This window comes from Tachypleus tridentatus, chromosome 2 (assembly GCF_004210375.1).
Source record: "Tachypleus tridentatus isolate NWPU-2018 chromosome 2, ASM421037v1, whole genome shotgun sequence".
In the NCBI taxonomy this organism is placed as follows: Eukaryota; Metazoa; Arthropoda; class Merostomata; order Xiphosura; family Limulidae; genus Tachypleus; species Tachypleus tridentatus.
In genome coordinates this window covers 66666157-66693646 of record NC_134826.1, presented here as the reverse complement: position 1 = coordinate 66693646, position 27490 = coordinate 66666157, and the positions used below count along the sequence as shown (strand labels likewise).

Sequence of the window (27490 nt, the reverse complement as noted above, 5' to 3'; positions counted from 1 at the left end):
AGATTTAACCAAAAATATTTAATAAGTCGTATAATGATACTTCTGTTTACACAATTTCTAACCAGTCCCCAATTGATTACTTTGGAATTCCTGGACTGTAGAGGCAGTTGATGGTATTGACTTTAGAGACTTTCCTCTAGTTTGTCATTTAAAATTAAGTAAAGTTAGGGTATATAGCCCTAAGTAACTTTGCGTGAAATTAAACACACAAGAAAGAACAAACGAAAAACCACTCTTATGCCATCCTGTTAAATATGTTATAAGCGTATTATGCTACTATATGGATGGTTTTAAAATTATATTAAACAGTTAAGTTCCTAACATAGAAAGTTTGATGACCTGATATCTTCATGGACTTTCTCTTCAAATTCTGTCTCTTTATATATATAACTTAATAGTTATGATATTTTAGCTAAACGAAAATTGTTGATGGCAAAGAACAACGATAACAGAGTAGTACTTTTAAAAATAATAAAATACTTTCGCGCCAAAGCTTCTTGATGTTGATTATAGGTAGATGGCGAGTTAAACAGTGGAGTTAATGTAAGTACTCAAACCCAAAATTTAAGTAGGAATTAAACACTTTTAGGAAGTAGTTGATTACATATAAGTGGGACAATATGATAAAACAGTTTTTGTAATAAATGTTTATAGATAATAAAATGTTGGCTTTATTCTTTCGATTTTTTTTTCTTTTCATAATTAATATTTTGTTCACAGGTATACTAGGTCTGTTGAATAGTAACACTACTGAAGTTCATGCTGTTAATATTACTACTAGTAGGCCTAACTTTTGATGCATGTGAACTGGAAATTACAGTACTGTTGCTTATGTGTTTGTATAGAAGGTATTGCAAATTCATTTAGTAAAATAGTAAATAGTAGTTGAAAACTTTAGCTTAAGATGATCTGCGCTTAAATTTAACATATTCATCTGAACGTGGGTTAATAAAAAACAGTATATAGTAACTACTATTAATAGTAACAATTGTCATATAAAGTAAGAAATTATTTTACCAAAGACATAGATTAGCAACTGCGATTTTTAGTGTTTTTTGTTTTGTATTGTTGGGGATATGTATGCGTATATGTATATATAAATACACACACACACATATACATTTATTTATTTCAATAATAACAAGTAAGACTTCAAAATGTAGTACATGAGACAGTTCCCTGTCTCACAGGATCTCATTTTATGTTTATACAATAAATTATTTAGTAAAACAGTGTTTTGTTGTAACTTGAGATGAGGGTCATTCTCATCTTTAAACATTTGTTGTATACTTTTAAATGTTGGCTATTTCTTTCAATACATCTGTGTGTTAATAAGCTCTGTGATCCCTTGTACTTATGCACCTAGAAAGTAAATTTCATTTTTAACTTTTCTGTACTCCCCACTTCTGTTAACTGAATAATATAGTCTCTTAATATGTAAACCTTTAGATCATTACATTTGTCATTGCAAGTAACCAGAGATCCAAATCTATTAGACTAGTTTTTGAATGCTAAATGTAAACCCTGGATTTTTATTTTTGGCCTCACTCAAAGTACTCTTTAATTATGTCCCTTTCCTCTTTTACTTCCTCAATTTTTGCTTCTAATTTGCTGTTTTTTCTCTCTCTCTCTAGTAGCACAGTTTTTCCCAGTGGTACATTTTATTTATACTTAAGTAACAAACTGAGTTAAGTGTTGGGCACTGTATTTTTATGAATTTCCTTCATGTCACAATCAATCCCACAAATCTCAAACTTAACTCAGTCCTATCACTTGTTATGTCCTGTAATTTCCACTGCACTTATTTTGAATTTGTACTATGTTATCAAGATACCTGCCCAGTAATTGTGTATTTAACTAAGATTATGTAATTAATCTAACATTAAAATCCCTTATGAGCTAATACCATAAATTACTAGTACTGCAGCTGTGCTTTACATAGTCTTGTAGGATATACACTGCTGGTCAAAATCTTAAGGCCAATGAACATAAAGAAAAAATATTCATTTTGCATTGTTAGACTCAACCACTTATTTGAGTAGAGCTTTGAGAGAGGAAAATAAGAAAAGGGAAAATAAAAATAAAACTTTTAGCATTTAATACGGAAAATGTGAACATAAGAAATTAGCTTAAATACTAGCTGGTCAAAAGTTTAAGACCATACCAAAAAGGAAGTCCTAAACAGGGTAGGAAATGCTTAAAAGAGGTCTCAGTAGTGAGTTGTACGGCTGTCATTGCAAATAACTTCAAACAATTGCTTTGGCATGGTCGATATAAGCGTTTGCAGAAGGCTGGCTGGAATGTTATTCCAAGTGGTGAAGATGGCTTTGAGAAGATCATGCACTGTTTGGAATTGATGTCCATTTCTATAGACTTCCTTTGCCATCCACCCCCAAACATTTTCAGTGGGGTTCAGTTTGGGTGAACATGCTGGATGGTCAAAAAGAATCACATTATTTGCCATGAAAAGTCCTTTGCTTTTTAGCTCAACAATTCTGCCATGTTTTTACCCAGTGTAACACAGAAGATGTTGACAACGCTGATGCTTGAACACAAATGACTAAATGTCGTTACTTGTTTACTGTTAACACTTCGTTTTAGTATGGTTTTAAACTTCTGACCAGCTAGTATGTAGGCTAATTTCATAGTGTTCATATTTTCCCTATTAAATGCTAAAAAAGTTTTTTATTTTTATTTTCCCTTGAATAAGTGGTTGAGTCTTAACAATGCAAAATGCATATTTTTTCTTTATGTTCATTGACCTTAAGATTTTGGCCAGCAGTATATCTAACTAATTATTTTAATTTTAAATAGTTTATGGTTCATTACATTTCAGGTAGTTACCAAATAATATAAACAAGAGTTTAAACTCATAAATAATTTATACTTCTTATTTAGCTAATATTTGTTATAATTCTTTATTTTAATATAATTTTAATAACTTTAGTATCTTGTAATGTGACACTCGTATATAACACTAAGTTATATTATGCTTAGTTTGTACAGGGTGTTCAGAAAGTCACTGTGTACTTATATATTTATTAACAGACATGTTTCAATATAGAATACAGGAGGTAAATATGAATGGCAATTATAAACAATGTTGAAAGTGACCCCTATTAGCATCAGTACAGACTTGGATTTTTCTTATTTTGTTTCTAAACACCGCTATCAGTTGCTGGCTTGAAATAGACTGAATGAATGCTGTTATTGCCGCTTTCAAAACTGCACAGTGACTTTCCGAACACTCTGTACTTGTGGAAATAAAACTCGAACATCCAATCATAACTAACACAACAAAAGTATGTTAAAATAACTAGTATAAATTTTAATAGCACAGTAATACGTATCTTTTAGAGAAAAATATTAGAATTTCAATCTACAAGTATTGAAATTTATCTTCCTCACAGGTAAAAAAACAAACAAAACATCTGATTCTCTCAACAACTTTTTTTTTAAGCATATTTGTAACTTAAAGGGATGTTATGCTTGTTTTTAAATATACCATATTTTACTTTCTCGTTTATTCCAGTTTACATACCCATAATGTACCACATGCAACTATTCCATAATTAAGAAGAGAAAAAGTCCATTAGAGTGTGTTGTGTGTATGTTTCAAAGTGATGCATATCTCACATAAGCAGATCAAATGTTTTTTCTTCTATTTTCTAGGTTGATTTTATTAAATATAAAGTGCTTCATTTAAACTAAACATGGTACGGAAACGCACAAGACCAGTAGAAGAAGAAAGGGTGGAACCAGCAGTTGATTCTGATGACTTTTTTCCAGATATTCCGTAAGTTGTGGAAATTCTTTGTTACTTTAACCTTTTAAACTGAACTGAAATAGGAGTGATCATATTTTTATTCTATGGTATTTTTTAAAACTTGAAGATAAGAAAAGCTCTAACCAAGTTTTAATACATGTAATGGCAATCTCCTTTCATTTGTTACAGTAATACTGTAGATGACATCATTGACTTTCAAGTGGAAGAACCTTCCTTCTCAACTCGAGGAAAGAAAAGGAAAATAGAAGGTCGTGGTAGAGGTCGTCCAAAGGATTCAGGAAAGAGACGTGGAGGTCAAGTGGAAGTGCCAGGAGAAGATGTTAACAGTCTCTTTGAAATCGTGAAGCAAGGAAGAAGTTCTTTACAGGTGATAGTTTCTAACCCTGGCTTTACATAAGCAAATTCTTTAGCCTTTATTCAGACCTTTCAGAGGAGACTAGATCTGTCCTTGAAATGATGTATAAATGTTCCAAGACTGTTTTGATGATTAGTTTGCAGTTTTGTTTTATTTGTATGTTCTGGACTAGTGGATATTGTCAGATTTAGTTTTTACGCTTATTTTGGGTGTTACCTGTGACAATTATTTGTGCACTTAGAATATTCTGTTTACTGCTTCAAGTTAGCAAGTAATGTGTTCTACATATGCAAGGAAACTTTTGATGATCTACTCTAACGATATGTTTAGTTTAGACATTTAGGATTCTCTCTAAATTTTTACAGGGCTTGACATAGCCCATAAAAGTTGTAATCCTTGTCCCTAGTGAGATCCAAGGAGATGTTGAAGGGAAAGGAATTGCTACTTATGCTATTTAGTAATCTTCTGAGTGATAAAAATTATTTAACAGCAGTTTTGAAGTTCTGTACAATTATGTGACCATTGAAAACGAGGTGATTATTATCTTTAATTATTTACCTTGAAAGAAAATTTTATTATTCTTTGATGATGTTTTCAATCTTATGCCATTTAAATTTGTTAAATTTTCTCAGTCAGTTTATTCTAAATACATTTCACAGCATTTGAACAACAACAGCAAAAAGTTTTAAACCTTGTATTTTTATGTAAAGAAGTTCTCTTTCAAACCTCATATTTGTTTTTTTTTCAGTAAAGTTGTGTTTCAAACCCTGTATTTTTGTGTATTTAGTGAAGATGTCCACTTTCAAATACCATATTTTTATGTATTTAGAAAATGTTCTCTTTAAGCTCTATATTTCTGTGTATTTAATGAAGATGTTTTCTTTTAAATGCCATATTTCTATGTATTTATTAAAGGTACTCTCTTTCAAACCCCATATTTTTATATATTTGGTGAAGATGTTTTCATTTAGTTTTAAGGTGCACCACAGGAGGTAGTTTAATATAATACTTGCTTTATTATGTGAACTTGGTATGTCAGGCAACTTTTTTGCTTTATTTGTGTTATATTTTAGATTTCTGTCAAAATGACTTTCATGTACTATGATTTATAAAAATTGGAAAGATAATTTTCATTATTAAACGTAGCTTTTTACTATAACCTATTAGAGATATCAGTTTAGATTTATATTATCTGTCTAACAGTATTTAAGAGATAAATTATGAAGAGTATTGGTGAAAAATCCATATAAGATTTATGATTTAAAAATCAGGAGGGGTTTGTGTACTTGTAGTGTGTGGTGGATGACTGGATAGAATCATACAAACAAGACAGGGATACTGCTCTACTTGACTTAATGCAGTTTTTGGTCGAGTGTGCTGGATGCAGAGGTCGAATCACTCCACAAATGCAGGCCGGTTTAGAACACGCTCAGATTATTCGGAAGATGACTGAAGAATTTGACGAGGTAGAGTTGGCTTTATAGATATTCTGTTTGTACATCAGCATAACTAAAATTCTTATTCATGCATGAATGAAGTGTAAGATACATTCTGTATGGAGATTTTGCATATTTTTTCTTTTCCATTAGAGAAAGTACATTTGGCCAATAATTTCATAACTGTCAGAAATATAGTAGAAAAAAACAATTTATGTTAAATATTCTGTTTATTTTGTTTAGTTTGACAATGATAATTTTCTGGTGACATTTACAGGAAAGTGGAGACTATCCTCTCATCATGTCAGGCCCTCCTTGGAAGAAATTTCGTTCCAATTTTTGTGAATTTGTACAAGTGCTTGTGAGGCAGTGTCAGTACAGCATTATTTATGATCAGTATCTCATGGACAATGTGATTTCTCTCCTGACTGGTCTGTCAGACTCGCAGGTCCGAGCTTTTCGCCATACTGCAACCTTGGCAGGTATAAGAACAGATTTGGTTTTGGATTTAATACCAGTGTCAATGATGTATATATTGTTTTCATTGCAAATAATGTGTTTAAAATTTTTTATGATTAAAGCAGTTGTCTCTTTTTCATCAACTTACTCTTACACACAGGTGACTCATGATTTAGCCAATTTATAATAGCAAGGCTACAGGTATTTTTTTGTTAATGTTAGTTATAAAAAAAAATGAAGAAATTCCAAAGTTTGTGTGTTTTTAAAATTTATGCTGACAGTCGTAAGCTCATGGCTAAACCAATATCTAGAGCAATTTTTTAGAAAATCAGTAAACCATAAACTTGTTTGTAGTCAAACGTGCAAATTTACTAAAGTGTTTAACACAACTGACTTGAATAATTTTCATAGTAGTTTTATTTAGCATAAAATATAAGCAAAAAATTTAAAAAATCATTCTCTGATTTAATTTGCAGCTGATGTAATAAAACTGTATATGAAGTTTATTTATAAACCAACAGTTGCTCTTCATTAAATAACGAACTTATGAAAATTGATAATTAGTCATAGTTTATTAACGTGGTTTAAGCAAGTTGAAATTTTAATCATAGTATTTTATAATGTAGTTGACATATTTTATGACCTGTTATAGGTGTCAAATATTCCATGTGAAAGTCTTTGTAGTTGATATTTTGTTCTTATAGGCCTGAAAAGGATTAATAAGCCTACTTTAAGAGGTTTAAAAAAATCATTGTTACTTCAGTTTGTAAAGCCTAATGGGGTATTGGTTTTTTGTTTCTTCTTTTAAAGCTACTTTTACTCTCATACTTTAACACCATAGACCCTAAAGAGAAATATTTTCACTCCTGTTCAGATTTCTGATTTTGTGTGATGATAATCTGTTAAACAGCCATGAAGTTAATGACTGCTTTGGTGGATGTTGCTTTAAACCTAAGTATCAACCTAGACAACACTCAGAGACAGTACGAATCTGAGCGTCAAAAGAATAGAGATAAAAGAGCAACAGAACGTTTAGAAATGTTGATGACAAAACGCCAAGAGGTAAATGTGTTATCTTGCTAAAACATTATTACTTAGTTCACTATTAGTTGTTACTTTGGTCTTGGTGATTTTGTTGAATAGATAAATTCTCATAATAAATATTTTCCAGTCATTTTTCTTCCAATCAAAACTTCATATTTCCAAAATCTTAACACGGTAATAATTATTGTTATTCTCTTTGTGTAATGTTTGCTGAAAACTGGTAAGACTACATATAAATCTTTTAAAGTGTTAAATATGGAATTTCTAAGGTTGGTTATCAGAGCTCATTTGCTTTTAGTTTTTGATAACAGGTTCTCTAAGTTTTAAAATTTATATTATAAAAAATCACAAAGAATCATGTGGAAAGTGAAATAAATTAGTTATCTTTGAATTGTTGGTCTCTTTTAAAGAGTAAGTTTTAATTTCTGATTCATTAATACACGGTTAATACGTTCTTTAATTTTCAATAGTTGTGTATTTGGGTTAAGTATAAGTGATGCTTTAGTGGCAGTAGTAATAGAGATAAAAGCTAGACAAAAACATAGTAGGAGTCCAGTAGCAAGGTTTTTTTAGGCTGTTACCTTTTGGCTTGGTGTGCTTTGAATTTTGCATAAAGCTATATGAGAGCAATCTGTGCTAGCCATTTTTAATTTAGCAGCGAAAGGCTAGAGGAAAGGCAGCTAACCATTACTGCCCACTGCTTACTCTTGGGCTGTTCCTTTACCAGTGAACAGCAGGATTGACTGTCACATTATAACGTTCCCACGGCTGAAAGGGGTGAGTATGTTTAATGTGACAGGGATTTGAACTCACAACCCTTAGACTGAGAGTCACTAACCACCTGGCCATTCCAGGTCTTGTTGTTTTTGAAGCAGAATTAATATAAGTTGAAATGGAAGTATGACATCATGAGGTCAACAGGGAGTTTTTCACAAAAATGGCTAATTGTAATGATATGACTTTTTTTTAAGGAGCTTATTTATGTGACCAGGCAATAACTTTTCAAATTTCTTCTTAATATTAGCTGACCAACTTTGTTACCCTCATTTATTTATTATTATTATATATATAAACAGTGTTGCTGTTTGTGAATATAATAGTGGATTTTGATTTCAAATAAAATGGTAAAAAACATTTGCATTGGATTTGCTGCGGATGAAAAACAACAACAAAACCTTATGCTGTTGGTGCCTCACAAGAAAAGACCAGAGAAAGCAAAATACAAAGTTGGCATCAAAGTCCTAATATTGCAAAAGAGGATGGCAAAGTTTGCATGCTGCTCGTGAAATAAGTGTATATTGTTAGGATGCTACTTGAGCATCTCTGGTAGATGTGAACTGTTTTTTTCAAAGCAGAGTTAGTTTCTGTCTGACAGTGATGTATCGCATGTCACGAACGTCATGATACTGAAGGCTAAACCTGAATCTAAGTAGCTTAGAGTTTAGTCTTTGCCCTTGAATTAAAAAAAGGTCCATCTGTTAACTGCTCTTGTCTTTTAAGCAGTTTTATTTTTAATGTAGTAATTCAGAAATAATTATTAGTTGACAGTTATTATTTGATATTGATATATTTGTTATTCGTCAGGCTACAGTTTTGTAACAAGATTTAAGTAAAATATGTAGTCATTACATTCAGTTAAACATTTTCCTAGGATACATTTTTGTAAGTCAGTTATTCCTTTTGATAATGGTGAAAAAATTGTCGTGGAATTGGAGTGTATTAAACTTGCTATTTTACATCTCGAAGAATTTGTAAGTCTGTTTTAAGAAGCAATTTGATGCTATTTTAATTCTAAAGTTCTTTTTTTCTATGAATTTTAGGTTGTTTTTTTTTAAATAATTATATTTGAATAACTTGAATATTTTAATCTTGACCAAATGATTTGAATTTTTTGTAGTTAGAAGAGAATATGGAAGAAATTAAAAACATGCTGACCTATATGTTCAAGAGTGTCTTTGTACATCGCTACAGGTAAACCTGCTTTAAGGCTCAATTACATGTGTGTTAAATTTAATGTGTTGTTTATGTATATACATATATTCAAGTTTTGGAAGTCACCCTTGTGAAATGAATTTAAAATACTAATATACTATGAAATACACTGTGTCTGTCTGTCTCTTGGTCATGCAGTGATGTCATAGCAATTTATTACATAATTTGAGTAGTTTGCCTTTTTGTAAATTTGAAGTGAGTATTCCACAATTAATTGAAATTTAAAGATACATCTGGACTAGAATGTAGAGAAAATTGCACCTTTTTTGCAGTTTGAAAATGGTGTCTTTGTTTAATTCTCAAGTTACTTCAGTCTAAAAACAAAATCAAAGTCGAACTTATTTACAACACAATTTAGATTTGACACCCATTTGCCCAATTTTGGCATAATCTTGCCAGAGCCCATGTCCCATCAAAAACAACTTTACATAGGTTTCAGCAGAACTCAAAATAAAAAACATTTGAAAATGCTTGCTGATTATCACAAAAATGGGAACACTCATTGGAGTCAGTGTATTCACAAGAATATCATACTTAAGGTGTTTCTTAAATAAAAATTATTTTTTGTCCAGGATGTTTGTCATTTACAACCGATCTATGCATTTCTTTTTCCAGTCATTTTTGATGAGTATATTACACTAGTATTTAATAAGGAGTAAATACTGCAAGTTTAATTTATAGGTATTAATTTAACTATAAGAAACTATATGTTGTTGAAAAAAATAAAAACTTTATATCTGTGAATAAGGTGATGAATTGTGGCAGGTGAGAAGTGAAAGTTTTTAAGAACAGTTATTTCAGTGTTTCTAAGGTGAACTACAAAAATAATTAAAACTTGAAAAATTACTTTAATAATTATGTAGCTTACTGTAGAAGCCAATAAATTAGATCTTTAAATAAACAACTTTAAGATGTGTTGTTTTTATGTGTGGTAATTTTGTGTTATTACTGCTCATTTCTATGTCTGTTATTTAATTACCAGTTAATGAATTATTTTAGGTATTATTAATGTAATTCTCCTAATATTTTGGAGCATAGGAGGAAATATATTTTAACAAATGCAAATATCAAAATCTTTTTTTTTTGTTATTTATAGAGATACGTTACCTGAAATTTGGGCTATTTCTATGTCTGTTATTTAATTACCAGTTAATGAATTATTTTAGGTATTATTAATGTAATTCTCCTAATATTTTGGAGCATAGGAGGAAATATATTTTAACAAATGCAAATATCAAAATCTTTTTTTTTGTTATTTATAGAGATACGTTACCTGAAATTCGGGCTATTTGTATGTATGAGATCGGCCAATGGATGAAAAAATTTCACTCCCACTTCTTAGATGACAGTTACCTGAAGTATGTAGGGTGGAACCTCCATGATAAGGTGAGCTGTTGTAGCTCTGTTTTGTGTTCAACTCACAAATCTGTTTTGTTGTAAAATAGAAATTAGTAACTTGGATATAACTTACAGGTTTTATGTGAGGAATTACAAATTAAATGAGTGTTTGTGTTCTTATTTCACTGACGTATGACACTAGAGAAAGAACTTAATAATGGATGATAAATTAAGACCTTTACACTTAACATAGTTTTATCTCTTTTTGATTTTGTGCCAAGTGATTAGTATTCTGGATTATAGATCTAGGGTTCTATGGTTCACATCCTGTTACCATTAGACTTTTTTTCACATTTTGAGACCAAAGATGCATTGTTTACAACCATTTAGTATTGTTGTTGTTGACTCACTATTTTCCTTCTAGTCTGTCAGCTTGAAATTAGGGTGGTTTATGCAAAGAGTCTGTGTGTAGCTCAACATAAATGTTGAAAATAAACATTGCTTGTTTTTGTGTTTAGAACTGAGAATTTAATCTATATAAATGATTGCGTATGAATAGTGGTTAAATTAATTAGCATCACATTAAGTTATGTTAAATCAACTGATCAAAATTAGGGTTTCTAGATATTACAATTTGTTTATTCCAACTATCAAAATATTACTACAAAACTTATTGTTATATCTTTGTTATCACCAAGGGTATCTCCTGCAGTCACTTATTTTTGACAACGGGCTTGTAAAGCTGGGCAATCAGTGGTATTTGCTTATCCGTTAAGCAACATTCCCTTTAATTGATTAGCAAATACCACTGATTGCCCAGCTTTATTTCTGTCTGTATTTTCCTAGTGTAAACTGAAAAGAACTGAAGGAATGTTTGATTTAAACTGGAGAAACAAGCAAAATATTATTTAATTTTGTATGATTGATATAAAGATATAATTTTTATTTGTTCTGCTGCAAAACCCTTTTTTTGTTTACTTGGGCATTGATTTTGGAGTCTTTGGAGAAATGACAATATGTGTTTTTTTATTTTTGAAGGAACGAAATACTGGTTGTCTACTGTACTTTTCTGTTTTCAGGTTGGAGACGTGAGGTTGAAATGTCTTCAGGCACTTCTTCCTATGTATGGAGCAGAAGAGCTTACATCTAAACTGGAGCTATTTACGAACAAGTTTAAGGTGTTTATTATATTTTTACTGTTGACATGTGTAAATGACTTCTATTCCTATGTACAAACTAGTATGATAATGATTAGAAATCAAATTCCAGGGCCTTTGTAAATCTCTTGCAATTAAAACTGAATTATTTTAACCATGTAACGTTAAGTCTTGTGATTCGGGTGCTTCCTTGTAATATAAGGCTGATCTTGATATATATTTGAGTGGGATGATTTTTTTTTAATCCAGGACCGAATTGTTGCGATGACGTTAGATAAAGAGTACGATGTTGCTGTACATGCTGTGAAACTAGTCATAAGTATTCACAAGTAAGTATTTAGAAAAGTATTTGTATCGCAAGAAAAAAATATTAAAAGTGAAAAATGTTTTGTCTGGTCATTAAAACCAACTCTTGAGGACACTTGGGCACCAAACAAGAATGAAATATAAGTGTTGAATTACATTTATATGGGTTTCTAGGTATCACCGTGAAATCTTGACCGATAAGGACTGTGAACATGTTTATGAGCTAGTGTACTCTTCTCATCGTGCCATTGCCCAAGCTGCAGGGGAGTTCTTGAATGAAAGATTGTTTCAACCAGATGAAGAAGCTGTTCAGGGTTTGCTGACAAAGAGAGGAAAGAAACGATCCATAAATACACCTTTGATCCGGGATTTGGTTCAGTTTTTTATTGAAAGTGAAGTAAGTAATAACACTAATATTAAAATCACAAAATCCAGTGTTAAATTTAGGGAAATGATACATATGTGTGAGATAGAGTACTGAAGTGAATGGCTATAAGATTTATTGATTTCCATTCACCAAATAAGTATAATCAATATCCTCTTCTGTCCTTAGCTGCAGCATAGTGGCTCATAGAACGGTCTTGAGTTATTTTTTACTAAGTACAAACTTTTATCTTGTAGCTCTATCATCTGTTGACCTTTTTTTTTACTTATAATTACAATTTTGGACTCAGGAGACTAAACCCTTTCAATTTATCTATTGGACAATGTCCAAGTTCTCACAGATTATTTACTCTATTTGTACCTAAAAGAATTTCATTTTTTCTAGTGTAAGTCTCTTGAGTGTTCTGGAAGAGAACTATAAAAAGAATTATTACATGGAACATTAAATATCTTAATAATAAAGATTTTCAGTTTTAACACTTTTGGACTGAGATCAGACCACTGACTTGTATTTTTATTTGATTGTTCACATGTGATGATAAATCATCTGATTTCCCATAAGTATGTCAGATAGCAAAGGCACAATTATGCCATTAGAATGGTCATAGAGACAAGTAACTAATTTCAACTAAATTCTTCCTACAATATCATGTCATGACTGTTACCTTTTTGATAGTAAAACTTGTGAATTTCACAATGTAGCTTCATGAACATGGAGCATATTTAGTGGACAGCTTGATAGAAAGTAATCCGATGATGAAAGACTGGGAATGTATGACGGATCTGCTTTTAGAAGACCCAGGACCTCAAGAAGAGCCACTGGATGATCGCCAGGAAACTTCACTCATTGAAATCATGGTTTGTTGTGTGAAACAGGCTGCTACTGGGGAGCCCCCTGTTGGCAGAGGACCTAATCGGAAGGTGAGGTTTCTTTTGTTTTTCACCTTGTTTAACAAATGTTGTAACTTAATGAATTAGTAAGATTTTTGTAGACGTGAAATATTAGGTTTCAGTACTGTAGAAGTATTGACTGAAACTTACTATCCTGGGTACAAGTATGTGTTAAAATAAGTTGATCATGAGACTGAGAGTTAAACTTAATTTCTGTGTGTGAAATTTACTCTTCCATAAATCTTCACTTCTGTAGTTTTGTATATTTGTCCTTTGTTACATGTTGTTATTACTGTTTGATGCTGAGTAACATTGTCATTATGTTAGTACCACTGGTGAACAGTGATTACTTCCAGTTTAAAGTTATTTATGTAAATCAGCTTTACTGCAAAATTGTAACATTATAACATCCAGGTGGTAGTGATGAAAACTTTGTGTCTATTAAGGATTAATTTTTTATTTTTTGCTCTGTGTGAAAGTGCAAAATCTCATTTTGGTAATTTATGCTAAGAGTTTTTGTACTTTTAATAAGCTTTGTATGTATTAACAAATGAATGTAGTATTATACATAGGTTAAAGTTAACACAGAGTTTTATTTTATTGAAAAACTATTTGCAGCAACTCTCAGCCAAGGAACTAAAGCAAATAGCAGATGATAGAGTACGACTGACAGAACACTTCATCCAAACATTGCCACACCTTCTGGCTAAATATATTGCTGATAATGAGAAAATTGCCAACCTTATGGTCATTCCTCAGTATTTTGATCTGGAGATTTACACCACCAGTAGACAGGAAAAAGTAAGCAAGCAATTTGTGTAGTCTTTAACTTTTAAAGAGTTTCTGTTAGTTTTCCTTCAGATATGAGTTCATGGTGATGTCTGTCATCTAAAAAGAAATACACATACAATTTTGAAGTTTAGCCTGGCATGACCTGGTGGTTGGGATGCTCAACTTATGTAAGGGTTGTGATTTTTAATCCCTGTCACTGAACATGCTAATCCCATGTTGTTGTTGACTATGCCAGTCAGCCAACCATGTGTAAAAATTATTGGCTAATCCTATCTTGGATGGGATTATGGTCATAGTGAGAAAGAAAAATTAAATTAATCCTATTGCAACTGTGAAGTTTAGCTACACCTTTTTGATAACACTATTATTTATGAGGTCAACAAACTAAAGGACCAGAAGACTCTTAATTGAATACAGAATGTACATACACCTAAACATATCACCCACTAATTCAAAATGAGTTGATCATTAGTCTAACACTAGAGGGGTATTCAGTACAGTGCATACTTCCATCCTACAGTTAGACCAAAATAACTTGCTTTACTTGTCTAGTATCGAAACATTTCATTGTTTACACATATTTTAAAGTTATTTTAAGTTTAAGGTTTTTTTGCTTCCAAATATATATTACCAGTTACTTGCAGGTTAAACAAATTGTAAAATGGTTAAAACATTAACTTATTTGAAATCCAATTTTTTATTTACTGATTTGTGTAGGATGTGTGCTAGAAATTTAATTCAGTTACATGGCCAAATGTTAGTAAATACTAGGGCTTGTCATGGCCTAGTGTTTAGTAGTATGACTAAATCTAGAAATTCTTGGTTCACATCCCATTGCTTAGTACTGGGACTCTGTAAGAGTGGTAGTTAAATTCCACTTTTGGGTCAGACAATAGTTGGTTGTGGCTGCTGTTGACTCACTGCCTCTTCTGAATCTCTCAGTTCAAAGTTAAGGACAACTATTTGCAGACTGTGTGTGAAAATTCTGAAATGAAGAGCAGGCACCAGGTATAACATTCAAAAATCATTTCTTGAGTAGAAGTGAATGTCTCACAAACTGCAAGTTAATGATGTTTAACTAGTACAGTAACATCAGGAAGAAGAACAAGAAGCCTCAACAAGAAAATGTCTTTTATTTTTTTCTAACTATCCTAGGACTAAATAAAATATTCAGATATATTTGTTATTTTTGTATTTTTCTATCAGCAGTGAAATTTCTTTTCCTTTAAAATTAAAAATTTTGTGTGAATAACTTTAATGTTTCCTGATGGTTATTGATATTGTAGTCAGTTTTATTTTCAACCTTAGAACTTAGACAGCTTATTGAAACTGATCCATGAAGTTGTAGAAAGACACAACGATACAGAAGTTTTGGAGTCCTGTGCTAAAACGTACGAGTCATTATGCAATGAAGATCTGGCTATCCATTCTCGGTGCGCTGTTTCCAGGGGGACACTTATTGACTCTTTGGTGCATAGATATCGCCAGGCATTAAATGAGTTTGTTGAAGCTGTAAGTATGTAAATATATACATGTGTGTATGTTTTTTACACCATTGTAGCTTTTAAGTTTCATTTCCAAATTTGTGAAAAGTTGATACTGAAGAGAGAGAGAGAGTTATGTAGTTTCAAATTAGCATTATTTTTATTTGTAATGTTAAGCTTGTATAAAGACAGTTTATACAAACAGGAGGTGTGGAAAACAACAGTTTTTATGTTACAAGTTTAATGGTATAATATCATTAGAAGTAGAAGATTTGATGTTGCAGGTTTATTACCACAATCACTAAAAGTAATATCAACCTTTGTAGTGTAAGTGTAGTTTTAAAATAATTTTTAGTTTTATTGTACACAGACTGAACTCTTATCAACAAGATAAGTTTTCACAAAACAAGATTTAAAAAAGAGGTTTATTGCTTCTTATCATTTTACCAAGTTTTCAGTGTTGCATATTCTCTTTGTATGCACTAGTAGTTAATGTTTCTGTTACTGTATCTTCTCCATATCTTCTCACGGGACAGGGTTTTATGCTTAATTTTTAAACTGGTAGTAATGTATGGTTTAATAAATAAAGTGAAAAAAACACTGAAGAAGAAACAGCCCTATACATCATTTGTAAGTCGTGAAGCATTGTTTTGTTTTACCCAGTTCTTAACTGAATAATTTGTCAGACTGGAACTAGGATAATATCAAAGTTGATCCTTCTAAAAACAAATTAGTATTGGTGATATAACATTTGAAGAAAGTGTTTGTTCTGGTGTAGGCTTATCCAGTAGAAAGTATTTGTTCTAGTGTAGACTTATCCAACAGTAAAATCAATTTAAAGATGAATTTTGGTAATAGTTTACTTTTGAAATGTTTAAGCCAAAAAGTTAGGTAACAACACCTCAAAAGCCCTTTGTTATTTCTGAGGGTTGTTAAGATAGTTATGATAAATGTAAGCAAAATGGCATTGCACTGATTTCTCCAAACAGTTTTCATTATGCATTAACACAGATTATTATTGTATAAAAATTTGGTGTTTGTGTGGTATGTGGTAAACTTCATGTTGTTTGATAGCTTTATATAATTGATACTTGAAACTATTGGTGTGTGGTGAAACTCGTAACTGTGGTTTTGCCAGTAAAGGCATTGTCGTGGTGAAACCTTGCTCGTGAATAAATGAAATTTTTGTAAAACATACAGTTGCTTTTGTTTTGTCTTTTTTTTTCTTCAATTTTGTAGTAGTTTTCAGATTTTAATTACTTGAACTGTTAGTGGCACATGAAAATAAAATTATGGTATTAGTGAAATAATGTTTGAAATTGAAAAGCCATAAGTTATAGTATTTGCACATTGAATTACAAACCTATGATGATGATACGTTGTTGAACAGATAACAGACAATACAAGTCATTCATCCCCTTGAATACTGGAATGAATAATAAACAAGTACACAGTTTCTGTAGATAATGCAGTAACTCTTGTGAAGTTGAAATTCCATTTGGTTCTTAAGGTAGGAAACATAATTAAAACAATTTAAAAAAATAAATTGTATTTTGACAGGGTGAAGAAGTGGATGAGGATGAAGTCTTTTCCATTACCTCTGCCCTCAAAAAGGTCTCTATTTTTTACAGGTGAGATCTGTAGCTATGATTGGAATTCTGTCATTTGGGAAAAATTCTTTTTTGTGTATATGTGTGGGAATTTGAGTGAATGAATTGTATTCCAGTGAGAGCATTAATAAATAATAGTTTACAATTTAGTGTTGGAATACCTGTCACTTTTAAGTTAAAGTTGTGAACAAGCCTCTGTAGAAATTAGTTGATGTTTCACCTACTAGTATTTCAAACAAGTATTTTTTTTATATAGATATTACTAGGAATATTGAGATAATGGACAAACAGACAGACATTAGACACACACACATGTGTCTATATATATTTATGTCTAATATCACAATATATATATATATTTATGTGAACCTTATATTAAGCAACAGTCAACTATTAATAATAACACTTAATTTTTTTCTGGTTTTGCAGATTCCACTTTGGGACTTTATACAAGTAGCTTCTGTGCGAGTTTGCTCCTAGTTCTTTGTACAAGATAATTTTTATACTTAGACATATGTTGAATTGGTTTTACCATTAATTATAGAATGAAAAGTTTTAGTAGCATCTAATTCAGGTTATGTATCAAGTATTATGGCTTTACATCTACGGGAAGTTACTTATTACACCAAAGTCTACTTTTCTTGTATTTTCTTTAAATGAAAAAAAGCTTTGAACATTTTTTGAGCTTTTTCAACAAAATTGTGTTTAATTAGAATATGGTGTGTGATGCAGTTTTTAATTAGAATATGGTGTGTGATGCAGTTTTTCTACAAAGTGTAGAACAAAAGAAAGGAGAAAAATTCAAAATTCAAGGGGCCACATGAAAGCTAGCTGTTGTAAAATATGATAAACAAAACTTAATCACTTTTTACCCCTTGTTACAAAACTAATAAATTTTACCTATTTAAAGTACTAACTGAGGTGCACAGAAATGAGCAAAGTTGAGTCAGAAACTACTTTAATTAACTTTATAGTTGCTGATGTGGTATATAAGTTATGATGTTTTTTTCATTCTTCAGCTGTCACAATTTAGGACCTTGGGGGATATGGGAAGGAGTTCACGAGTTTTGGGTGAAAGGTGCATTACAAGAGGACAAAGGTCTGCCAGAACAAGTAAGTTGGTCAGTGTTATTGAAAAATAATACCTAACAAATATGAAAGAAAAGAACAAGGTGGTTAGGCTAATACCAGTAAATACTATAAGCGAATTTCTACATTTAAGACCAGCAAAATGAGTTAGAATTACTACTGTTTAACCCTATTGCCACTGGTATCCTTTACTGCTCATGACACACGGTTTTCATGACACATTCAAAATATTATTAAACTACTTTTTGCTTATGTTATACCAGTTAGTATAGCATAAATGCTTAGCTAATAATCCATATTTAAATAGTATACAAGTTTTTAAGCTCTTAATTCTACGAGGCAACATTTAACAAAATCCTGAATTTTCCCTAGTGTGACTCACACAACACATTTTCTCAAGATATCTTCTCTATTTTATCCACATTAACTATGAAACTGAATGTAAATTACTCACTGCAAAATTGTAATTGCTAAGATAAACCACGTGGGAGGCATGCTGAGCCTTTGATTGATTATTCATGTCATATACACAAGTAGGTGTGTGTAAGGGACTGTTTTCAAAAATGGAAAGAGGGGAGCAGAGCCAGTGCATTTGATTATGTACGTTAGCAGTATCTCAGTAAATATAAAAGGTAGGAGGTTTATATTTTATATTCTACCTTATGAATATCAGTAATTTCAGTTCCTAATTTCTAAGAAACTATAAACTTAGTATTTTGACATCACAAACATTAATTTTAAACAGTGCTACATTCAACATACCACTGACTCACTGAAATCAATGTTAAAGTGTATTTGAATGTATATTTTTAAAATAAGAAATTAAATAATGTATAATACCAAAATTTAATTCTAATGTATAGTTTGATACCAAACTTATTGACATAAATTCATAAATAAAGTTTTGAATGCAAGTCAACAAACACAGTACCATGGCATCTGACCCATGGCCCATAGTGACAGTGTTAACTAAAAGTTATTTAGTGCATTACTACCATTAGTATAAAAAGGAGGTAATATTAAGTATCATCAAAATTCTTGATGACGAGAAACCCACTTGAAATAAAAATGCATCGCAGAACTGCTTTCTTAACCTGAAGATGACCTGGGAAGGTCAAAACGTTGTTCTCTCCTTATCAGTAAAAAGTTTTAATACCCATATCAGCTGTTCTGAGATACATTAATATCATCAAAAGTTGACCTCAAGAAGAAAGAAAATTTGAGTAAGTCCTTTATTTCATGCTTATTCTTTATTTGTTATAAAAATAAAATAAAATAGGGATGTCTTTAGGTTAGACTGGATAAAATAAATAACAGTGTAATAAAAATGTGTCATGCACACAAGCAAGTCATGGGTAAGGTAATTTAATAGCTTAAACATGTACTGCGTATTTCCTAAGTGATTTACAACTTATAATGGTATGGATAGAAGTTTGACAAGATTAGAAGGGCTATAAAACAATAAAATTTAATTATAAGCTTAAAGCTACTTAGGATAAATGAATGTGGTTTCATGTAACAGTTTGAAGGCATTCTAGAAAGATAAGAAAAGTAATTTGATTTTAGATTTCTTTTCAAGGTTATGAGGTCGGTCAAATTGACTGATATAAATGTAGTGTATAGATAATAACAGATAAAGTTATTCTGAAAAAAAGGTTGAAATGAATGTAGAAAGTTTAGAGGATAATGTAAAGGAAATATGAGATTTTTGAGAGGAAGAAAAGTACTTTTAATCTTAAAATGAAAAATTACTTTTCACGTTCACACAGACTGTTCAAAACAAATACTCAATGTATTCATGGGCAAATCTTTATTTTAGTTTATTAAAAATGTGATGTTTTGTATGTGAAAGACTTATAATATTACCTGAAACTGTCAAATTTTGTAAAAATATACACACTTTATTGAGAATTAAAAGTATTATACCTATAAAGACTAAACGATGACAAAGAGATCAGGTGATTTTATTAAGACTAAAAACAGGAATGTTTTAATTTAAATGACAAATGAATTGTACTGTCATGCATCTGTCAGATTAATGTTTTACTCGTTTGAAAATTTTAAAGATATTATTGTCATTTTGTATTTAGTTATATTGAATATAAGCCATAGGCTATATGGATATATGTTTGGAGTTTTGCTAGATCCCAAGTTGAGAAGTTTTGTCATCATCACCTGTTAAAACAAATTATATTTTTCATCAGGCTGTTCGATATGCCATATCTTGTTGTTCCATGGGTATCATGTGGGAACTGAATGTCTTGGATGAATCTAGTCCTAAAATAGCCCTGGTACATGGCTTACAGGTGCGACTGCAGGAGTTCATGGAGACTATGAGAGAATTGTTACACCATCACAACGATGCCTACCAGGAGGAGGTAAGGCCTGACATCATATTCCAGATCAGTAAATTGGTTTTACTTTAAATTATTAGTTAATCTCATCAGTCATCTTAATTTAGATAGTCAATAGTGTGGTAAGTTGTTTTACTTAGAATTTTGGACTAGAAGTTAATACAAAATAATTGGTAGTATTTGAGGTATAAAACTTCAGATTTTCTTTCTATTTTCTTGTACAGTGGGAAGTGGTACATAGAAAAAAGTATAAAGAGTGAGGTAATTAGTGCAGATTTTAGAAATGACTGTCAATTAAGAACTAGGGATCTGAAGAATAAAGCTGTATACTAAAACAATGAGTACTTCTTATTTATGGATTTATTGTAGAGTAGAATTTCTGGTTAAGGAAGTTTTTTAATATTGGTTTATGTCAAAACAAGTGTAACATTATATTTCAACAACCACTTGCCAAGCTCAGAAACAACTTTCTAAAAATTGTGTTAATTATTTTATGTAACTGCTGTTACATATATATTGAATTTTAATTAAAGTTAATAGGCTTAAACAGTAAAATTGTTTTTTGTATTCTTAAGGCAGCTAGTATGGCTATTAAAACGTGCCTGGCAACAGTCAGTTGCAAACTCTCTTTGTTACCATGAAGATGACCTAAGAAGGTGGAAACACTGTTCTGTACTTTATTTTAATTAAAGTTTTAATGCCCATACCAGCCATATTAAGAATACATTTTGACTTTAAGTGGGTTTCTCTTCATTACAAAAACTGTTTTTTTTTCACTACTATTTAATTAAGTTTAAACTGTAAGATTAATAGAATTACAGCATTAAATTCATGAAACAGTTTTTACTGGTTTTCCAAGTAGGCTTTATGTTAAATTAAGTTTAAAATTCAGTGTTAGCCAAGTAGTGTGTCACGTTGTAAGTCTGAGGGTCATGTGTACAGCATAAGTGATGGTCAAATCTTACTATTTAATTAAAGTAGCCCAAGAGTTTGGTTTTATACAACTATATATTCTGTAACCTGTCATTTCAAAGTCAGGGATGGCTACCACAGATAACCCTTGTGTAATGTTTACATAAATACCTTAAACATATTTGCACATTTTTAATTGGATCAGCTACCTATTTGGAAATATCACACACACACACACATAAAATGTAACAAAATTATTAAAACCCTATAATAGAAATGCTTTTGAAGGTACACCTTTCTTCTTCAGTGTCAAACTTCACAGTTCCTAGTTTGTTTCGGAAAAAGAAAGGAACACCTTTTGAAATCGCTTAGGTTATACGGTTTTAATCATAATGTATCAAGGCTGTAAGGCTGGTTTATTAAAAATATACATATATTTATGGTTTGAGTGTAGTTACTAGCATTTTGAAATTGAAACTACATTATATATAGATGTTTATGCTATATTCTCAATATTATAACAAAAATTAATCTGTATTTCAGGCATTCATTACCATCTGTGACCTGATGATAGTTTTCTGTAAGCAGCTAGCAGAAAATGCCGAGCATGCTTTAGGTTCATTAGTCTATAAACCAAGTAGAACTCTCCAACAACAGCTGGGAGCTTTTATACAGGACAAGGTGTTTGTAGAAGATGATGATGGTCAGTTTGAGAGAAGACAGCTATATACAAGTTCTTTTTATAATATTATGGCAAAGCAGAAAAAAAATTACTGTTAAAGTTTTCTGGTCTTATAAATGTTGTAAGAATTAAAATGAAGTAGGCTTTAAAAAGGTAACTTGTACATGGTCGTTGTTTTTTAAAATTTTCCTAATATTTTGTATCACAGTGGTCATGCATTGTTAAAGAAACCTTTCATAACATAAAGAAAGATATTATGTTATTGGGTATTTATACTGTATACAGTATGTAAGGTTACTTTTTAAAGCTGGCACATTTGATGTTATGGACAGAAAATACTCCAACGCTTTGGCTGCACCTCTGCTTTAAGTGCAGTTCACTTGTCTTTATCTTCATTAGATATACTGTAAAGTGTATGTTGTACATTTATAGTTAGCTCTAAATACTGTGGGTGTTTTTTTATTTATTGTTCAATATTGTAGATGACCAAGATGAGCACACCAAAATTGAAGAGCTACACAAAAGAAGGAACTTCTTGGCTTCTTTCTGCAAACTAATTGTTTATAACATCATCAGTGTTAAGCAAGCAGCTGATATCTTCAAACATTATGTTAGAGTAAGTTCTACTTTGAAAAAATTGTTACAAAAACAAACATTCTTAACAGATAACCTGAAGGATGCAAGTTTGGTTTAAGTATTAAAATTTATTATGATAACGTAATTTAAAAAATTGTATGAATGTGAGAGTCTTGTATTTATCATCTGATGTGACAAACTGATTTCACTTTGTTCCATCGTTTACAGACCTCTGTTTGTTATCCCACAAGTATTGAAATAGTCAAAAATGTGGTAATATTTTTTAAGTTTTTATGCTAGAAATTACGTAGTTTCTGTAATTTACATTCTTTGCCTTATTATGTTGGTAAGACAATTTAAAAAGTAAAAATGAAGTTAATAAAATTATGAACAATCACAAGTTGTATAAAGTTCTTAGTTCGGTATTTTGAACCAGAACTGGTAAATTTACATAACTATGAAAACCTCACATTAGACAGGGATTAGCCTTTCTTGTCTAAAATTATTAATTTACTTCACAGTTTTACAATGATTATGGAGACATCATTAAAGCCACTTTAGGAAAGGCCAGAGAGATAAACAAAGTCAACTGTGCTAGAACCATGGCTTTGTCTCTTACCACCTTGTTTAGAGAAATGAAAACTGAACAGAACACAAGTCTTGTAAATCGAAACGATGACAGCTTTATTGGTATAAGAGTGAGTGTTTTATTTTTCAACAACAAACAAGTAAAGGTCCAAAATTCCAGCTGTAGTGATTTTTTTTGTAGAAAATTAAATTCTTGTGATTTGAAAATAATTGGAGAACTCAAAATTTTTATGTTTATACTTTAAAAGAGAAAGTGATAGGTTATGTTGTAATTGTAATCAACTTTTATTTATCCTAAAAACTTCCCTAATGCATGTAGGTTATTTTCAGTTCTGTTGAACATGTACCTTTTAATAACACATGTTTGGAAGGAATATTCATTTTTCTAGGAACTGGCCAAAAGATTTTCTCTCTCATTTGGCTTGGATCAACTAAAGAATCGAGAAGCTGTGGCAGCCTTGCATCGAGAGGGAATTTTGTTTGCTATCAGTAACAGTGACAATCCAGTGGATCCTCTTGGCCCTCCTCCAAACCTAGCTTTTCTTGAAATTCTTTGTGAATTTACCAATAAATTGATGAAACTGGATAAGAAAGTTGTGTAAGTAACCACCTCTATCTGAACTACAACAACATTTAATTATAATTCCTAATACTGCTACTAACATCAAATTATTAGAAAAGAAATTAAACTTCTGAATACAAGTTTAAAGATATTGCCTCCATCTCTCTCTCATTTACTATTATTTTTTAAGGCTTGCCTACTTGGACCGTCACATTCAGACAAATATGCCTGGGTCTAGAGCTGACCACTGGCAACCATTGCTGTCATACCGAAATAGTCTTGTACATGGTGAGCAGGAACAACCACTGGCTAGAGCTCCTGCTCGACAGTATCGAGGAAGGAAACGAAACAGAGATGAAGGTAAAACAAGCTGTTAATATTACATTGATGGAAATACACCATAGTAACTGGAGTATAGTTGAACCTTAACGATTTTGTAAGAATACACATATCTTGTCCTAGATTTTGGGAATGTAACTTTTATGATATAATGTGAATCTAAAAGATGAAGAACACAAAAAGACTTTACAGAAACTATTTTAATTACATAAAATAAGAACATGTTGAAATGTTAACCCTAGAATGACAGCACTGTTAGTTTAGTATACAGTTTTAACGTTTTAGGAGGTCAGTGATCTCATGCTGGCATTCTAGGGTTGCAACCATGGCAAATTGACAAGATATTTATTTGAATATCACAATGGTAAAAATATGCCATTGCAGTCCAAACCCACACACAAAAAGTAAATTAGATATATCAATGTTTATGAAATTTTAGGCTGCAAGCCCCCTTTTCTCTAGTGATTTGAAGGGTTATCTTACTTCTAACATTGTGAACATCTATTTACACTTTTTTTTTTCATTGTACCACATTCCTCCTGGTCACATCGTATAAGGGGTGTGAAATGTGACAATCACAGTTTCCAAAGTTACTATAACTTTATAATGTTTTATTACAAGATGACATTTCACATTTATTGAATGTATGAAGTCAAAAGTGATTTAAGTGTCATTTTATAATCTCTAAATTCTACAAAATGAATGTCAAACATTTTGTTTTCCTATTGGAACTCTGTTTAACTGGTAGTCACTGGTGAAGGATTATGATTGTATTTAATTTATATTAATAACTCATACAAGAACAAAGATAAAATGGCAGTTCTTATACTTTAACCCTTTCATGACAGGTCATTGCATTATTTAACTTGTATTCAAAATTTTACTGAACTACTATTTTAAGAATTTATATCAATGAGAATGGAAACGAATTTTAATATTATACGAGTTAATTTCTTAAATTTAAAACTAAATATTAAAAACACATCTGACTAGATTTTAGTGCATCATATGGTATGTTGAATTCAGCACTGTTTAAAATTAGACCTTTGTGATGTCGAAATAGTAAGTCTATAGTTTCATACAAATGAGAATATAAAATGTATGCTTACTTCAGTCGACAGTTTAGAATGTCCCCTAGTGGTTTTCTCAGCCATTTTAATCCATGAAAAAGCTACTGTTTTTTCAAATCAAGATTTCAAGAATGGAGGTTGTATCTTTAGAATGCTGAAAGTTTCATATTTTTTTAAAATCTAAATATATCTTACTTACTAAGCTTAATAAATTATAGTGTAATTGCATGGTATCAGTAGAGTTAATGATTTTTTGGATATTTAACTGTGTGTGTGTGTGTGTATATATATTACAAAAAAAAAATCCTATAGATTAGCAACCTATATCCAGCAGCATTTCAGTACAAAGAAGAGATAATTGTTTGCTTTACTTCTTGATTTGTTTAAAGAAAAATAAGTTTATTACTATTTAGAAATAAATTATTAATGTATTAACATAATTATTATAAATTATATGAAATGTGACTGTATATTACAAAATACTAGTTTACTAAAGGTCAGTTTTATATTACTGGACACGTACCGAGTGCCAGGAATGACTGGAAGGTCAACATAATAAAAAAATTGGTAGACTATTAATAAAGGTTACAAGTATTTTGTACCCAAAGAATTAGATTTTTACTGAATATTTGTTTGTGAAAATAAGAGTCTGTTGTTACTATTCTGAGTGTAAAGTGATTTGTTTTGATTAAAAATCTGTTACAGAAGTCTCAAATATTATTTGTATAATGTCTAAAAGGTCCTTTATATATACATATTTCAAATATTCGTTTATAATAAGACTTTTATATTTTATTTTCTGTACTTTCTGTTAGGTCTGTCACTTCACCAACCTTGTAACCATCATAAATTATACTTTTCTTGTGCTAGAATGACTACATATTTTAACATGAAAATACAAATGTTTAGTCTAAGTAGCTTAAGTCTCGTAACACTTAATTTTCTCACTTAATAATCTCGTATATTTATTATATTGATTTTCCAGTCATGCCAAGCTGACATTACATAACCTATGCTAACCTGGTACATATACTCTCATGTTATGTATCCAGTAATATAAAACGGTCTTGGCTGTGTTTTAGTGGACTAGTATTTTGTAATATACTGTCACATTTAAATTATTACACATTACTACTATATAGAAGTAAATTAAACAATTACCTCTTCTCAGTTGTTAAGCCTTTTAAAATTTTACATCTGGAGAATATTAAAATTCTTTTTAGGTTTTATATACACACCCAGTTGAATAATCAATAAATCATAAATAACTATACTGACACCATAGAATTCCAGTATAATTTATTAATCTTAGTAAGAAAGATGTATTTAGGTTTTAAAAAAGTTTAAGACACAACCTACCTTTTTGAAATGTTGGTTTAAAAGAACAGGATAGCCTTTTCACAGATTAAAGTGGCTGAGAAGACCACTAGGGGACATTCTTAGGTGTTGATTTGCATGTCATATATTGAAGTAAGTGTCTACGGGATTGTTTTCAAAAATGGAAAAAGGCGAGCTGTGTTTCATTCAATACATAAGCCATATCTCAGCAAAATAAAAATATACAAGTTTCTTAGTGTATATTCTAGCTTGTTAATATTAGTAACTTGAGTTCCTAATTTGTATAAAACTGTAGAATTAAGTATTTTGACATCACAAACTTTAATTTTAAACAGTGCTGCATTTAACATACCATGCAACTCACTAAAATCTATATTTAGATGTCTTTTTAAATTAAGAAATTAACTCATATATAATATTAAGGTTTGAATTATAATCTACAATTTGATTCCACACTTATAAGATATATGAATGCGAGTCAACAAATGTGGTTACATGACCTGTGACCCATTGTAAAAAGGTTAATTAAAAACAGAGACCACATATTATTGGAATAATTGTTTTGAGGCTGTTAAAAACATTTTCTTCAGATGAAGGAAAACAAGCCGAGGAAGAGAGTAACCAGGATCAAGACTCTGAAATAGGATCTGAGGTGGATTTTAGACAAGTTCAACCACAGACTTGAAATGAAGATACACAAATACTATAAACTTATTTTTGTTTTACTTTTTCCACATGTAGATGGCATTGTTTAATAAAACTTTAATGCAAGTTATAAAAAGTGGTACATGTAATATTAAGTACATTTGTTCTCATATTTTCATCTTCGTTATTCTAACAGTGTAAATATGTATATTATATATACAAAACGTGTACCAGTTTGGTATTTTTTGTATTTTTGTGATTTATAATAAAATAGATATTACTTAGTATTGCCAAAGTTTT

General features: G+C 30.7%; 1 protein-coding gene across 2 annotated transcripts; it reads left to right on the top strand.

Annotated features, from left to right (window-relative positions):
* The first annotated feature begins 427 nt into the window (after nucleotides 1–427).
* Nucleotides 428–27475, top strand: LOC143244073 (cohesin subunit SA-1-like). Of its 2 annotated transcripts, none has more exons than XM_076488102.1 (23): nucleotides 428–543; nucleotides 3673–3796; nucleotides 3956–4154; nucleotides 5435–5608; nucleotides 5856–6060; nucleotides 6948–7099; nucleotides 8979–9052; nucleotides 10336–10459; nucleotides 11491–11589; nucleotides 11818–11897; nucleotides 12049–12271; nucleotides 12961–13179; nucleotides 13768–13950; nucleotides 15250–15453; nucleotides 16986–17056; nucleotides 18055–18148; nucleotides 20329–20502; nucleotides 21934–22093; nucleotides 22555–22688; nucleotides 23170–23346; nucleotides 23626–23834; nucleotides 23989–24158; nucleotides 27136–27475. In XM_076488102.1, exons 2-23 carry the CDS (start codon nucleotides 3714–3716, stop codon nucleotides 27228–27230), a joined length of 3303 nt encoding a protein of 1100 aa, XP_076344217.1. In that variant the 5' UTR covers nucleotides 428–543; nucleotides 3673–3713; the 3' UTR covers nucleotides 27231–27475. The 2 variants fall into 2 exon arrangements, with proteins under 2 accessions (XP_076344217.1, XP_076344218.1); XM_076488103.1 differs by lacking the exon at nucleotides 428–543 and adding an exon at nucleotides 717–848.
* Nucleotides 27476–27490: the final 15 nt, after the last annotated feature.